At 36.4% G+C, this 15,413-nt stretch overlaps 1 protein-coding gene and 1 long non-coding RNA gene across 5 annotated transcripts in view; one reads left to right on the top strand and one right to left on the bottom strand.

Annotated features, from left to right (window-relative positions):
* The window catches only part of LOC147493035 (uncharacterized), a 29,566-nt gene extending 19,983 nt beyond the window's left edge, over positions 1-9,583 (top strand). The window contains exons 2-5 of one of the 4 annotated variants that reach the window (XR_015200218.1): positions 321-409; positions 909-975; positions 5,148-5,451; positions 9,445-9,582. Coding sequence is in view for 1 of the 4 variants with exons in the window: in XM_086569292.1 (XP_086425418.1) it covers positions 321-409; positions 5,148-5,389 (331 nt within the window). In the remaining 3 variants the exon portion in view is untranslated. Of the gene's footprint in view, positions 1-320; positions 410-908; positions 976-5,147; positions 5,452-9,444 lie in introns of all 4 variants that reach the window. The other 3 variants (XR_015200220.1, XM_086569292.1, XR_015200219.1) reach the window with 3 other exon arrangements.
* Positions 9,584-9,694: 111 nt separating this feature from the next.
* Positions 9,695-15,413, bottom strand: part of LOC147493032 (uncharacterized) — a 70,878-nt gene continuing 65,159 nt past the window's right edge. Inside the window, exon 3 of the long non-coding RNA XR_015200221.1 lies at positions 9,695-9,833. This is a non-coding gene — a long non-coding RNA (uncharacterized LOC147493032). The remainder of the gene's footprint in view (positions 9,834-15,413) is intronic.

Genomic DNA, 15,413 nt, shown 5'->3' with positions numbered 1-15,413 from the left:
GGCTCAAGAGGAGAGTGAGATAAGGGTGGCACTCTAAGAGTGGCACCCTAGACAAACGTATATATATATATATATATATATATATATATATATATATATATATATATATATATATATATATATATATATATATATATATATATAAGAACATATATATATTTGTCTTGTTGATTGCAATGAATCTCAGATTTTGAAACTTTTCTTACTCTTAAATCTTTTTGTAACATATCTTATTCGTCTTATACTTCATTTATGAAATAGAAATGATGTATCTTCACAAATCATTTTGTCTTATATGCACGCTATGCGTCTTTTGATAGGTGGCCTGGTCGATGTGAGCAGATTGCTGAAGTACACCCCAGTGGAGATGCCGTCAGTAAAGATGACCACTTCAAAGGAGATGCAAATGGTGATTTCTTTATCATGTTATCATTTTTTCAATAAACATTGGGTTTTAATTATCTTGAGTGGAAATTATAAAGCTAAGTCACATTGACACGGATACGCGTGTTGGTATCCGACACGGACGCGGAGTGTTTGACACGACAACCTATATGAAATAGATACCGGGACACAACTATTCAAAACAAAACTATTATTGTTCTTTAGTTATACAACTAATTTTTGGGCTCAAGACCTTACAAAGTGCCTCCTTACAAATAAATAACTATGAAAGTGACATATCATAGGGTTGTAACTGTATTAATAGATCATTTTCTTCGTCTTTTTGGGTATAAAAAATTCTAGTTTGAAACCGTTTGCACAATGTGTCGTGTTCAACAAGAGTGTTTGTGTGTCTGACACTGATTTTTACAATGATATGAAGTGTCCATGTTATTTAGATAAAAAATAAACTCAACCAACAACATGCACACTATGCACTTTTGATAGGTGGTAATTGTTAACAGATTTTTAAAGTACGCCCTAGAGGAGACGCCGTCATTAAAGCTGACCACTTCAGAGGAGATGAACATGGTGATTTCTTTATCATTTTATCATCTTTTGCTATACACATTGGTTTCACTTACCTAGAGCAGAAATATAAAGTAAACTCAACCAACATAACACCTAAGTGTATTAACTCGAAGTTTTTAGTGGATACGTAATGATGACCCCTAAATATCAAGTTATTGTAAAAGCTTCCAATGCTTCACTTATCTTCCAGATGCATAAATAATATAACCGAAAGATGCACTAATTACAACAGGTGGGTGGGGTTATTCAATAATAAGTTTGTTAATGAAAACTACTATAGACATGCATCTTGATGTTATTGTTGTGGTTTTGGTTCCTTTTTAAGCTCTTATACTTTTGGGGGCTAGAACTTGGCAGATTTTATATGTAGTTTTACTAAATAAGTAGATTAAACTTTGTTGGGAAGAAGCTAAGGCTAACAATTTTCTAGTGATAAAAATGGTGGGATTGAACATAAACCTTATGTGCTCCCAGGCTCCCACATATTGATTATATTTCCCATTTTACAACATTTTAATGCTGAACTTGATGAAATGGTAAAACCAACTTTTTCATGTGTTATAGTTAACCCGATGCCTTGCTAGTCACATTGATTGTTTTGGAGAGTGGATATGACGCTAGAACACTAATCCCCTTGAAGTTCGAGTTGATGTGGTTTGAGGGTCCTAATTTTATTGACTATGTTAAAAATTCGTGGAATTTGCCTTTCAAATTTGAAATGATGTGGTTAAGAGATGATAGTTTTCTTCCTTTGATTGAGGATTAGTGGGATATTTTTCAATTTCATTCAAAATGCGGGTTTCATGCTATGGAAAAAAATGAATAGCCTTAAAGAAAAATTTAAGGTGTGGAACAAGGAGATCTTTGAAAGGTGGACATAAAAATAAGAGTGACGTTGGAAGAGTTGGCCGAGATTGGTCCTTAAGGTGAATCCATTATCTAGTGAGGAGGTTGAGAAAAATTTATCTTAAGAAAGAGCTTGATAGTCTTCTTGATTGTCACATATGATCAAGATATGACTTTGAAACCAAATTCCAAAGTATGGGTTTGACAATCTTATTCCTCAAGAAGAACACAAAGAAATTAACACAAAGAATTTAACTGAGAAAACCTTTTTCTAAACTCTCTAAACTTTATCAATTTTCAACTTTGAATAATTGGCCAACGGTGTACAACTCTATTTATAGACTCCAACAACAATTGAATTATGAAGTTAGACTTCTAATTCGATTAGGAAACTAAAACACCTAATTTTCGGAGTTAAAATTCAACCTAAAAGTAGCCTACGCCTAAAAACATAAAAATAGCAATCAAACATGCTTCTAACAATCACTTAATGTATAGACCAATATGAATAAAAGTTTAGAATATTATATGCATCACATTTTCTTATGGAGGAGACTTGTTGGAGGCAAAAGTTAAGGGTGGAGGATGTGAAGGAAGGAGAGAAAAATACTAAATATTTTCACGACATGGCCAAGGAAAAAAGGGGAGAATACACTATTTATCTAATCTTCTTTTTGAGTTGTGGAGGATGGTACGACCATTGCTTGTCATGTTGTGGACTATTATAAAAAATTGTACCACGAACCAAATAGATGGAGACCAATAGTGGATGGGGTACACTTTGATAGAGTTTCAAGTGAAGAGTGGAAGCTCCTATACTTGAAGAAAAGGTGCAGGAGGCGGTGGATATAACAAGGGTGACAAGGCGCTGGGACCAAACAGTTTTCCTATTTCTTCTTTTCAAAAGATGTTGTCATTTTTGTTAGAGTTGAGGTAATAAGAGTATTGGAGGAATTATTTGACCAAGGCTTTCTTGATTGGCGGGTTAATACAGCTTTTGTCACTTTAATCCCCAAAAGGAAGGCGCCGAAGATCTCAAGGATTATAGACCTATTAGTCTCCTTGGGTCTATTTATAATATTATTACTAAAGTGCTAGCTTTGAGATTGAAAGGCGTAATGGGAGGCATTATATCCAATTTTCAAAATGCTATTGTGAGGAAAAGGCAAAGTCTTGATTGTTGCTTAATTGCAAATGAGCTAGTGGACGCACAGAGGAAAATGGGTGGTGGAGGCATGTTATTCAAAGCGGTCTTCACGAAGTTATATGATGTTTACTGAAGTGGTCTTCACGAAGTTATATTATGTTTATTGAAGTTTCCTTGATTTCGTGATGGAGAAGATGGGTTTTGGAGTAGTATGGAGAAAATGGGTTAGGGTTTGCATCTCGATGGCTCTTATCAATGGTGTCCCACATGGTTTCTTCGTAGCTCAAGAAGATTAAGACAAGGAGATCCTCTTTCACCTTTCTTGTTCATTATGGGTACTGAAATTTTTAGTCGGATGATTAATTGCTTGGTGGATGAGGGTCTTCTTAATGGGTTTAAGGCTGCAAATAGGGAAGATCTCCTTGGGAATGCCTTTGGGAGGTAAAAGTAGGTCTGAAGCAATTTGGAGGAAGGTGATTGAGAAGGTCGCTTCAAGGCTTACAGGGAGGAAACCTAAGTGCCTTTATATGGGTAGAATATGTACTTTGGTCAAATCCACTTTGAGTGACTTTCCTAATTATTCCATCTCTTTGTTTTCAATTCCTATGTGAGTGGTAAAAAAACTTGAGAAGTTGTTTAGGGGTTTCATTTGGGGGAGTGTGGGAGAGAAGAGAAAAATGCACCTTGTCAAGTGGGATAGACTTTCCATTTGAAGGAGTGTTAGAATGTAAACATCTTTCGCCCATTAATAAATATGGAGAAGTGGTTGTCAAGGTATGGGGAGGAAGAGGAGAAATTATCTTTATTGTCTATATCCATTGCCTTGGTGTACCTGTGCTTCAATCAAATCTGAACCAACAACAAATGAAAGTTTTATATCTTAAAATTTATTTGTTGCTTTTCACCCACAAACAAATAATAGCCACACAGAGGTTGTTAGTTATAGTCTCGGCGATTTATTTCGTTGTTTAGCAGGTGATAACTTTAAAACTAGGGATGTTAGACATATTGAGATTGCATATAACAACTCTGTAAATCGATCTAGACGGTTGTCACCATTTGTGATAGTTCAAGGTGTTGGACTCTTGAATGAAACTGTGTCCTCATGGGTTTGAACCCATGACCTTACGTCTCTACTACTCTCTAATGTGGGGGGCTTTAGTCCCACATTGGTTACTAAACTTAAGTCACTTGAGTTTATATTGCTTTGTGCCCTTATGGAGGGATAGTGTAGAGAGATATAAGGAGGTGCTCGCGTGCACACAAGGCCACCTTGGTTTGGGGGCTCTCGGGAGGTGGGAGCTCCAGAAAACCTTAGTGCGCGTGTGCCCACACACGTCGTGCGCAGGGTGGGGGGTGCAAATCCACCCATTTGGGGTGCGAGTGGGCTTGTTTTTGCAAATCTCTTTTTGTTGGTTTCACGCTTTTCTTGCCCTAGGATAATGCGTGCGTGATTCTTGCCTTGCCTTCAGTTGCGCAGTTGCAACTTCAAGTTTCTATAAACCAAAACGTTTTTCCGTTTTCAAAGCATGAAAAATAGATCTGATTTCTCTTCTCAAAAAACCATGTCTGGAGTACTAAGAGTTCCAAGGGTTGTCATTTGATGGTGACTTACCCTTCCATTGTTGTATCCTGGGAGGCGTGCGCTTGAGGCTTGGCAGCTACGTTACCGGCGGCGTTTTTAGTCTTAAGGAAATTGTGCCGAGCACAATCCTCAGTGATAAGTTTTATTTGAATTCTTATTACTTTTTTGCTTTACTAGTTAATACAATCGTAAGACAAAAAAACTATTATCTAGTATTGTATTTGTGCTCGTTTGTTCTTTATACTGCTGAAATGGAGAAACCCAGTGGTAAGTCTGTCAAACCTGAGATTTTTGATGGCAGAAATTTCAAGCGATGGCAAATGAAAATGTGCTTTTATCTGACTACTCTGAAACTGGTTGAATGGATTTCGATTGAGAAACCCATTTCAAATGACGATGAAGAAGAACCTGGTCGTTCTGGTGGTGTGGAAAGATGGGAAAATAAGGATTATTTATGTCAAAATTACATACTTGACTGTCTTTCTCTTGAATTATATGATGTCTATGCTGTGTGTCCGACTGCTATAGAGTTATGGAATTTGCTTGATAAAAAATATGCTACTGAAGATGCAGGTTCGAAAAAATTTCTTGTAGGAAAGTTTATGGACTTCAAAATGGAAGATGGGAAATCTGTTGTTTCTCAAGTGGAGGAGCTGCAAATCATTGTTCATGAGATTTTGCAGGAAGGGTATAAAATCTATAAAGGTTTCCAGGTTACTGCTATCATTGAGAAACTCCCTTCTTCGTGGAAGGAGTACAAAAACAGTCTTAAACATAAGAGGAAAGAAACGGCCTTAGAAGATCTGATCGTCAACCTTCGTCATCGAGGAGGATAACAGGAAGGCTGAACTCAATGTGGAGACTTCAGAAATGAAGGCTAAGGCTAACTTGGTTGAAAGTAACGCTGCTAGCTCTTCTAAGTCTAAATCATCTAAATTCCAAGCCAAAAAGAAACCATATGTGAACAAGAATAAACAGTCCCAACCTCACTTTAAAAAGAAAACTTACAATTATGAAATTCATTGCTATGTGTGCGGATCACGAGGTCATATAGCCCCGGACTGTAAATTCAAAAAAGGTCCAAATGATGGGAAGAAAGATAAGGCACAAGCAAATGTAGTTCAGGATGGTAACTTTTCTGCTATGGTTACTGAGGTTAACTTGGTGAGTAACATGATATTTGGTGGGTGAACCTTTGGGGCTACCAAACACATCTGTGGCACTAAAAGTGCATTTGCGTCCTTCACTCCTTTGGGAGAAGGAGAAAGTCTGTTCATGGGTAACTCATCTGCTTCTAAAGTTGAAGGAAAAGGGACTGTTAATTTGAAGTTCACTTCTAGAAATGTTCTTAATTTGAAGGATGTTTTTTATGTTCTTGATATTAGGAAAATCTGGTTTCTGGTTCCCTTTTAAGTAAGAAGGGGTTCAAACTTGTCTTTGAGTCAGACAAATTTGTTCTGACTAAGGGGGGAACTTTTGTGGGTAAAGGTTATTTAGATGAAGGCTTGTTTAAGCTCAATGTAACTGATTTTGAATTTAATAAAGCATCTTCTTCCATCTTCTTATATGGTTGAGTCCTTTGATCTGTGGCATAGTAGACTTGGACACGTTAATAATGTTTCGATTAAAAAACTGATGCATCTAGACAACATATCAAAGAATACTATTTCTGAAAACAAGAGATGTGAAGTATGTGTAGAATCTAAATATGCTAGGAAACCTTTTAAAAAGGTAGAAAGAGACACTGAGTTGTTGGCATTGATTCACACTGACTTATGTGATTTTAAAGGTTACATGACTAGAAGAGGTAATAAATATTTTGTTACATTCATTGATGATGCTTCAAGTTTCTGCCATGTTTATCTTCTTAAAAGTAAGGATGATAGCTTAGCTAGATTTATTTCCTTTAAAACTGAAGTTGAGAACCAGTCAGACAAGAAAATAAAAATAGTTAGGTCCGATATAGGAGGTGAATATTCTGGTCCTTTCAATAAATTTTGTGAAGATAATGGTATTGTACATGAGACCACTGCCCCTTATGCTCCCCAATCAAATGGGATAGTAGAGAGGAAAAATAGGACTCTCAAAGATATGATCAATAGCTCTAGAGCTTCTATGAACCTATGGGGGGAGGCTTTGCCAACGGCCTGTTATATTCTGAATAAGATACCTTTTAAAGAAACAGATAAAACTCCATATGAGATGTGGAAAAATAGGACACCGTCTTATAAATATTTTAAAGTGTGGGGGTGTTTGGCTAAGGTGTCTATACCAACACCCAAGAGGACTAAACTTGGCCTTAAAACTGTAGATTGTGTCTTTATTGGGTATGCACAGAATAGAAGCGCCTACAGGTTTTTAGTTTTCAAATCTAAAAATAAATTTGTTGATGATAATACCATTATTGAGTCTAGGGATGCTGTCTTTTTTTAGGATAAATTTCCATTTATTGAGAGATCTGGAGGGACTCCGAGTTCTTTAAGACTTGCTCCTAGAGTTCGAGAAGATTCTTCTGCTGAAGATGAAATTGAACTCAGGAGGAGCAAGAGACCTAGGACTAACACCTCTTTTGGACCTGATTTCCTTACTTTCTTGGTAGAGGATGATCCTCAAACCTATTCAGAGGCCATGTCATCTTCTGATGCTATATTTTGGAGGGAGGCCATTCTAAGTGAATATGAGTCCATTATAACCAATAACACTTGGGAGCTAGTTGAGTTGCCCCCTGGTTGTAAAACTATTGGAAATAAATGGTTATTTAGAAAGAAACTTAAGGCAGATGGATCTATTGATAAATATAAAGCGAGATTAGTAGCAAAAGGCTATAAACAGAGAGAAGGGTTTGATTTCTTTGATACTTACTCTTCTGTGACAAGGATTAAACCTATATGAGTGAGGAAGTAAAGCCGCTTCCTATGAGAACTTATAGGTTTGTTCTCTAGAACACTCATGAAACCTGGGAAGCTCATGGCTATACGAGCACAACTGAGGGAACTCTATGATGATTTTTGAAGTTATGTGTGTTACCTGTTGACTTGGATTACATATATGTTGAACAGTTCAAGACTAAGGTCACTGGTCAACTAGTAATCCTGACAGACAAACACCAAGCGAAGGTTCAAGTTGTATGACACCTTCAGCCCATTCATAACTTCTTCATACTCTAGGCATTCTTGTTTTTTTTTTTTTTTATAATTTCATTCATGTGGAGGATTGTTGGACTCTTGAATGAAACTGTGTCCTCATGGGTTTGAACCCATGACCTTATGTCTCTACTACTCTCTAATGTGGGGGCTTTAGTCCTACATTGGTTACTAAACTTAAGTCACTTGAGTTTATATTGCTTTGTGTCTTTATGGAGGGATAGTGTAGAGAAATATAAGGAGGTGCTCGCGCGCACACAAGGCCACCTTGGTTTGGGGGCTCTCGGGAGGTGGGAGCTCCAGAAAACCTTAGTGTACGACGCGCGCAGGGGGGGTGGGGGTGCAAATCCACCCATTTGGGCTTCGCGTGGGTGCGAGTATTGGGCTCGTTTTTGCAAATCTCTTTTTGTTGGTTTCAAAAACAGTTGTTTCAAGAAAAACCACGCTTTTCTTGCCTTAGGATAGTGCGTGCGTGATTCTTGCCTTGCCTTCAGTTGCGCAGTTGCGACTTCAAATTTCTATAAACCAAAACGTTTTCCCGTTTTCAAACCATGAAAAATAGATCTGATTTCTCTTCTAAAAAAACTATGTCTGGAGTACTAAGAGTTCCAAGGGTTGTCATTTGCTGGTGACTTACCCTTTCACTGTTGTATCCTGGGAGGCGTGCGCTTGAGGCTGGCAGCTACGTTACCGGCGGTGTTTTTCGTCTTAAGGAAATTGTGCCGAGCACAATCCTCAGTGATAAGTTTTATTTGAATTCTTATTACTTTTTTGCTTTACTAGTTAATACACAAGGTTGTCCTCCTACAGTTAGATTTGTCATCTTTTTCGTCAACAACAGCTTTTGCTAAACATTTTCTTTCTCCTTGTGAGGAAGTTGCAAGCAACTTTTCAGAAATTATGCTAACCAACACACCTCATTTTCACTTATCACCATTATCACGGTATAGCTTATCAACATCATCATATCAAGAATTCAAGACTTTTGGAGTTGGTAATTTTATCATGGTTTACTATTTTCATCTTCTTTGAAAAGGAAAATTACATATGCGCTAAACTAGACCTCTCCCTCTAGATCAATGTTTGAATGATGCTTATGAGGTTCTACAAAGCATTTTTTTATGGACAGCGTTGAGGGTACACAGTGTAGAGTGACTTTTAGTTTGGATCTGTAAGCCATATTGCATTTAGTGAAATGGAAGGTAAGCCTCATTCTAATGTGAATCAACTTTTCATAACGTCATTTCTCTTCTCTGAATTCAATGGTTATAACTGAAAGAATCAGATCGACGTTTTAAGATATGAAAATTAGACCGTTGGAGCAAAAAAATTCACAACAAATACTGGCTTTGTCCTTCTTCAGCAATGCTAGTTCTATCTGAACTGCCTCCTGCTTGTGACCACCATTATTGCTCATGTTAGGCGAGACGAATAGCTGTGACAACCATTACTGGTTGAATCCAGTGAGATTAGAAGTACCACGAAGAAGACGTAATCTTCAAATCACCATATCAGTTTTTCAACCTCATTCTGGCAAATTAAAGTAATGGGTCGTATCTAAACCTTTTTTTGGCTGGTATGTTGTATCTAAAACTTGTTTGTGGCTTTAACGTGCTTTTAAGAGGATAATTTGAAAAGGTGACAGGGGGGGCGGGGGGTGGTGTTATTTCAATCGTTATAAATGTCAAGTGTGTAGTTAGTGTTGTGTTATTCCATTAATGACCTACCATGGTATTTTTCTTTCTCAGGTTAAATGTCAAATTTGTGAGCAACTTGGACACTCAGCTATTGAGTGTGAGTTTGTGTACAGTTCTTGCAAACAACCTAACTGTGATGGGTTGCGAATGCTCGGAATCTCACATACAACAGCCAATCCTGGAAGGAAGTACCTAAAGTGCCAACATGAATCATGTCCAAGTGTCCAAGTGATTTGCAATGGCTGGATCAAGCTATTTCTGAAAACCTATATGGTGTTGGATCAAGCTCATCCACCAATACATGATTTAAGTGGTGGAACTGGACATTGCATGAGAGAATGCCCTTGGGTGGAATGCCAATGCATAACCAAGGATTTTGGGGAAGGAGGACAGTTGAGACTTGAGAGTACTAAGAATGGGGGGAATTCTGGGAGAAAATGCTTAAGGCTCTGTTTGGCAGTAACAACTTATGCTGTACTAGGTGGTACTTAGCCAAATTTGGAGTATCCAATTCTCGTGGTTCATGTCCCAGAGATGATCAATAACACAAGTTGTTTGGTTCTTTTGCCTACTCTTCCTCAAAACTTATTGCACCAGAAACACACAAAATAATCATGAAAAACTTCAAATAGAAAACCCAATACAATGTAATCTTAAAACATATTGTTAATCAAACTCCCAAATTAATATACCAAAACAACCACATATATATTTCTATTTTCTTGAAAGAAATTTACAAAGAAATATTACATAAACTTCTTTAGTAGCAACAATTTGGAAATCGCAAAAATCAAGTGGGTTTCATTTTGTATCTTCAAAATTGGAGAAATCAAGAGATGATATGAGTAGAGAGATGTTCAAATTTGAGAAAATAGAGATTTTGTGTGATGAAAACGGTGGGTTTTGCTTTGAGATATTGCACTTTTCTTTTTTGTTTAAGTAAGAGAAACAAGGTGTGGAGAGAAGATGGGGAATAAATTGTTGAAGTGGTGAAGAAGAAGAGAGTACGGCTGTGTTTTCTCATTTTTTTTTTTATTTGTCGGTCCTTTTCTTATTTAGTATGATGTAGATTGAAATCCAACCTTTTCCAATGGATACCGTTATTCATACTTTTGTGGTTGGGCCAACCAACTAGTAGCTTAAGGTCTACAGGCTTGGGCTCAAAAAATAGGAACCAAACATAAAAATCGGGATAGTGCACCCTAACCCATGAATGGGTTGGGCAATACAGGCTACCAAACAGGGCCTAAAGGAAGAACTACGTATGGCTTGATCCCTAAAAGGGTATGTAGGCAGCCACCTGGCACAGCCGCTTCCATAGGTAGATACCCACCCCATAGAGTTCTTTGTTTCTAATGTTCGATCGTTATTTTATTTTGTAACCATATATGTTAGAGTGTGTTTAGTGTAGTGTGATATGTTTAATATCGAATCCTTACGTATTTTGCTTAGATGAACTAAAATTTAGCGATTCAATTTTAATGTTTTACGTATGTCATTTGGTTACAAATAGACAGATGCGGAAATGGCACTGAGAGTAAGTTTTATTATAACTTAAACATTTATTGCTATGAGTGTCATTATTTCTAGTTGTGTTTGTGTTTACCCGGTTGGTATATTAGAGATATCTTTATTTGTTTAGGTTGTTTAGTCGATATTAGTTTGGTAATCCAGTGATCTGACACTTGTCAAGATGCCTTAGTATCTTTCTCTTTTAGAAAGTTTTATAGTAAGTACTTATTGTTAAGGGCGTAAACTTTTTGATGGTTATAGGACTTGGATGTATTTATTAAACTTGTGTTTTCGATAATGACTTGGTACGAGGTGCTTGGATGATCTGGCATTAGTCGAGACATTCAAGTACTTTGGCGTACTAAGTCTCAATGTTAAAGTGATCTCATTTTTGTAAGCCGATTACTTAATTTCTCTGGCATTGGTCAAGATGGTTAAGTAGTTGGGTTAACCAATGTGAAATATATTATTGTGATTTTTAGGTCATGACAGGTTATTGTATTTATGAAATGTTGAAAATACAGAGGAGACTCTGCCGAAATTTTTTTCCAGAAAGGTCACGAATCCTAGGTATATAATTGTCTTGGATTTAGGGCATTACAAAGTGGTATCAGAGCTTTAAGTTCAAGTGTCCTAGCAAGCTTGGGTATCCTAAATATCTCCTAACCACATTTAGGTTTAAACTTTGGGTTAATAAATGAGTGAGGACGTTTAACTATATTGTTGGTTTATAAAGTTGTTAATGATTTATTGGTTTGCATTTTATCCGTGTTTGTTAAATGTATTTAAATTGGAGGGTGACGATCACCTCTTTTATGTCTGACAGTAGACATTTGATTTGTTTGTGCTTATTGTGCAAAATTTGTTTATATGATAAGTTTGTAAATACTTTTTCTACATAGGTTGTGTGGATGAGATTTGTAGTGTGTATTGTAATGTGGGCTTATGAATGAAATGAAATGTTTTTATTATGGTTGATATGTTGTTGGTCATTGGATCCCAACTTGTTGATAATGATAGTCATTAAGATGTTGATTTTATTTTTCAAATTTTATCGAATTAGAATTTTATTGAATAGTGCATTCCTTAAGAGTTTTTGATCATTTTATAATTCTGGTTGTATAATTGTGGGTAGATTTAATTCACCTTGCCTCGAGGGATTAATTTGTGTGGTTGTATGATAGTTTTAAGTTGAAGGATTGTGATATATATGGTTAGTTGTGTGTTGAGTCTCTTGTATTATTTTGACTTGTTTGTGTCGTAGCTATTCTATACGCGTTTTTCGTAATTGTTCTTCATGTTGAACCCATGTCGCTCAAGGGGCGTACCACTTTAACGAAAGTGGCACCTTCGATCATGTTGAACCCATGGGTTAGAGTGGCGGTAGGTTTGGGACTACCATGTTGAACCCACTGCTAAATGTGGTGATTGATGCCTTGAGTGAATGGTGAAGAACTTATCATGTGACTAGTGGAGTTATGACCACGTTGAACCCATGATGTTGGAATGGCGGTTGATGTACTTAACCATGTTGAACCCATGATGTTGGCATGGCAGTTAAGGCATGCAACCACATTGAACCCATAATCCACATGGCGGTCAAACTCATTGAGTACATGACGAATAACTTATAGGGTGTCATAAAATTGAATTGTGGAGCACTGGTAGTTGAAAGGACTTTTGCTTGAACTTGAGTATGTTGGATTCTTCGATTGACTCGTATTGATTGTTCTTTTCAATTTGTTTGTTGTTGTGATGTTTTAAACATCTCCTTTGAGATGGTATGCCTTGGTGCAAGAGCAAGATATGTGATTAATTATGTGCCTTAGTGAGTATTGTGTGTTGATTCTACCTTGGTGCTAGATAATTGTAGCTAATTGTGGGTGGTAATTACGATGACTGTCCTTGTGCTCTGTTAGATAGAGTTTGAATGGCAGGGTTTTTAATATGGTTTGATTGTTAAGCTTAGTGAAATTAGTTCGTAGAAATGAATTCATGAGAAACTCATTATTAATTTAAGGCCTAACGGCAATTATGCTTTACCTCGTGTTTATTATGTTTTGAAGAAATTAATTACTTGTCTAACTCTCACTTTAAGTTTTGTTTTATTGAATTATCGTTTTCTCTCAAAATTGAGTATATGGCTTGCAAATGGAAGTTTATGCTAGGGAAAGAAGTAGTTTCCCAATATTTTTGGTGTTATTACATTTGCTGTGTTTATGGTATGTTCCACCCTCGAGTATATATATGGGTGTTTCTTTATATGGTTGGTTTCCTTCTGCGCTAATAAGTTACTAATTCTCTTAGTGTAATCTTTAATACGTGTTTGTGTTTTAAACTTTGGGCCTCATGTCGCATGTCTCGTTTGGTAACTCGAAGTTATTGAATTTCGGGACGAAATTCTTTTAAGAGTAGAAGTAATATGTAAAACCCCATACTATGGGCTTTTTAGTGTATGGCCCAGGATCTCTCAAAAGAAAAAAGAGAAAGGAGAGGATGGGAAGAATTAAGAAGGGGTTCGGAAAGGAATCTCGCCCTTTCAGCTCTTGGTTCTCAGTGGCACCTAGTGGATCTCTTTTTCTGGGTGAAATGGAAATTAGTGTGAGAGCCAAATTTAATGAGGAGAATTAGGGGTTTTGGCAACCTACACTTTTCAGAATCATCTTGGAACGTCAAAGGAAAGAGAGATTCCTCTTGGAGGATGAATTCTATTTAAAGCATTCTTATTTAAGGGAATTCATGTGCAAATTGAAAGTGAGTAAATCTTATCTCTATCCCTCAAGTCTAATTTAGGTTTGGTCATTGAATTTTACTGATTTGGTGTGTGTCTAAACCTTTTGAGTTGCTAGAGTGTTTGATTATGTTATTAAGATGGGATGATAGATTAAGTTGCTTTATGTATTTAGCTAACTATTTGGAAGACAGAGGACCTTGGTGATTATTTTATGTATGACCATAACTAGTTTAATCTTATAATTTGATTCTTCAAAGGTATTCAAGTGTGTGTAATCTCGAGTACGTTGAATTTTGAGGGCGAAATTCTTTTCAGGGTGGAAGAATGTAAAACCCCACATTTTTGGGCTTTGATATGAGTTGGGCCATTACTTCCAGTAATGGGCCTAAGGTGGATTTCTAGCATGCAATAGAACCCACGGGATTATGGGGGGATTGGGGCTGGAAAATAGAGACACGGTATGGGGTTTTCTCTCTCGGTCTACCTCTCTCAATTGGGGGATTCATCTCGTTCTTCCCAATTAGCAAACCAAGGTTACCAAGGAGGTTAATAAATCATCTTGTTCATCGACTTTGAGTTTAGTAGCCCCATTTATTTGAGGAAAATCAGTTAGGACTCCATTGATTGGAGCTATCATCTATGGTGGAGGAATAGCCAACCAAAGATGGGTCGCTGGAATTCGATACCAAGAGTGCTAAATGCAAGTACATCTACCCCTCCTCTTCACTAGTTTAAGTGAATGTTTGTAGTTTGAGTAGAAATTGTAGTTTATGTGAAAATTGGACTTTCTATCATGTGTATATGTTCCCTTACTCTCTCCTCACTATGAATTGCATGTTTAGTGTAGCAATTACCTTCTAGAGATTGTTAGTATGTTGTGATATCACTCTCTACGACTTTTCTAGCGAATTGGAATGGTTTTGTTTCATTATTTGTGGTATTTGCTGTTATTATATATTGGGAGTTGAAGCCGTAACCTTGTGTTCCATGAGGTACACTTTCGAGTAAACCTTGTTGCAGGAAATCTGGATATGTCATGCACGTTGATAAAACGTAAAAATGATATTTCTACCTATGAATAAATGATAAAACTTAAACGCAAGTAAAACTAAAACTTTACGAAGACTAATTTATCAAAGATTATTATACTCTCGAATCTATCGAAATAGAGTGGAGTAAAAGATTTGTTCCACTCCTAGTTCTTTAGCATTCAAAGTTTTCTATATATTATCAATCCTAGCCAAAGTTAATGAGAGTAATGGTGGGATTATACTATGATGCAAATTCAAATAACAAGATACTAACTATAATAATTCAACTACGAAATGCTACGGAATACTAAGGTTTGAATCTAGATAAAGAATTAGGGGGGATTGAATCCACCTTAACCCTAATTTAATCAACTAACAAAGATTCGTAAGTGATCCAAATTTCAATGTTTCAAGATATCAAAATGGTAATTCTAATCCCTAATTATATATGGCATCTCTACCAATTAATAACTAGCATGTGAAGCAACCAAACCCATTCTCATAGTGAACTAATTACTTTCTAGAATTGAATAGATTATCACGACGATTTCTAAGTTAACAAAGATTAAGCTTCATCAAGGCTTCTTCAACCCCCTCTAATGGAGGTTTAGCCTAGAATCATTATGTTATCATTTCCATATGAAATTGAATTACACATAATATAAAGATTCTAACTTTATTAAATTCAACTAAACAATAATTGAAATCTAAATTAGCAACTAAGAAATCATTAAATAACAAGA

This window comes from Coptis chinensis, chromosome 6, assembly GCF_015680905.1.
Source record: "Coptis chinensis isolate HL-2020 chromosome 6, ASM1568090v1, whole genome shotgun sequence".
Classification (NCBI taxonomy): domain Eukaryota; kingdom Viridiplantae; phylum Streptophyta; class Magnoliopsida; order Ranunculales; family Ranunculaceae; genus Coptis; species Coptis chinensis.
The sequence above is the reverse complement of the archived record's forward strand: the minus strand, read 5'-3'. Positions and strand labels throughout refer to the sequence as shown.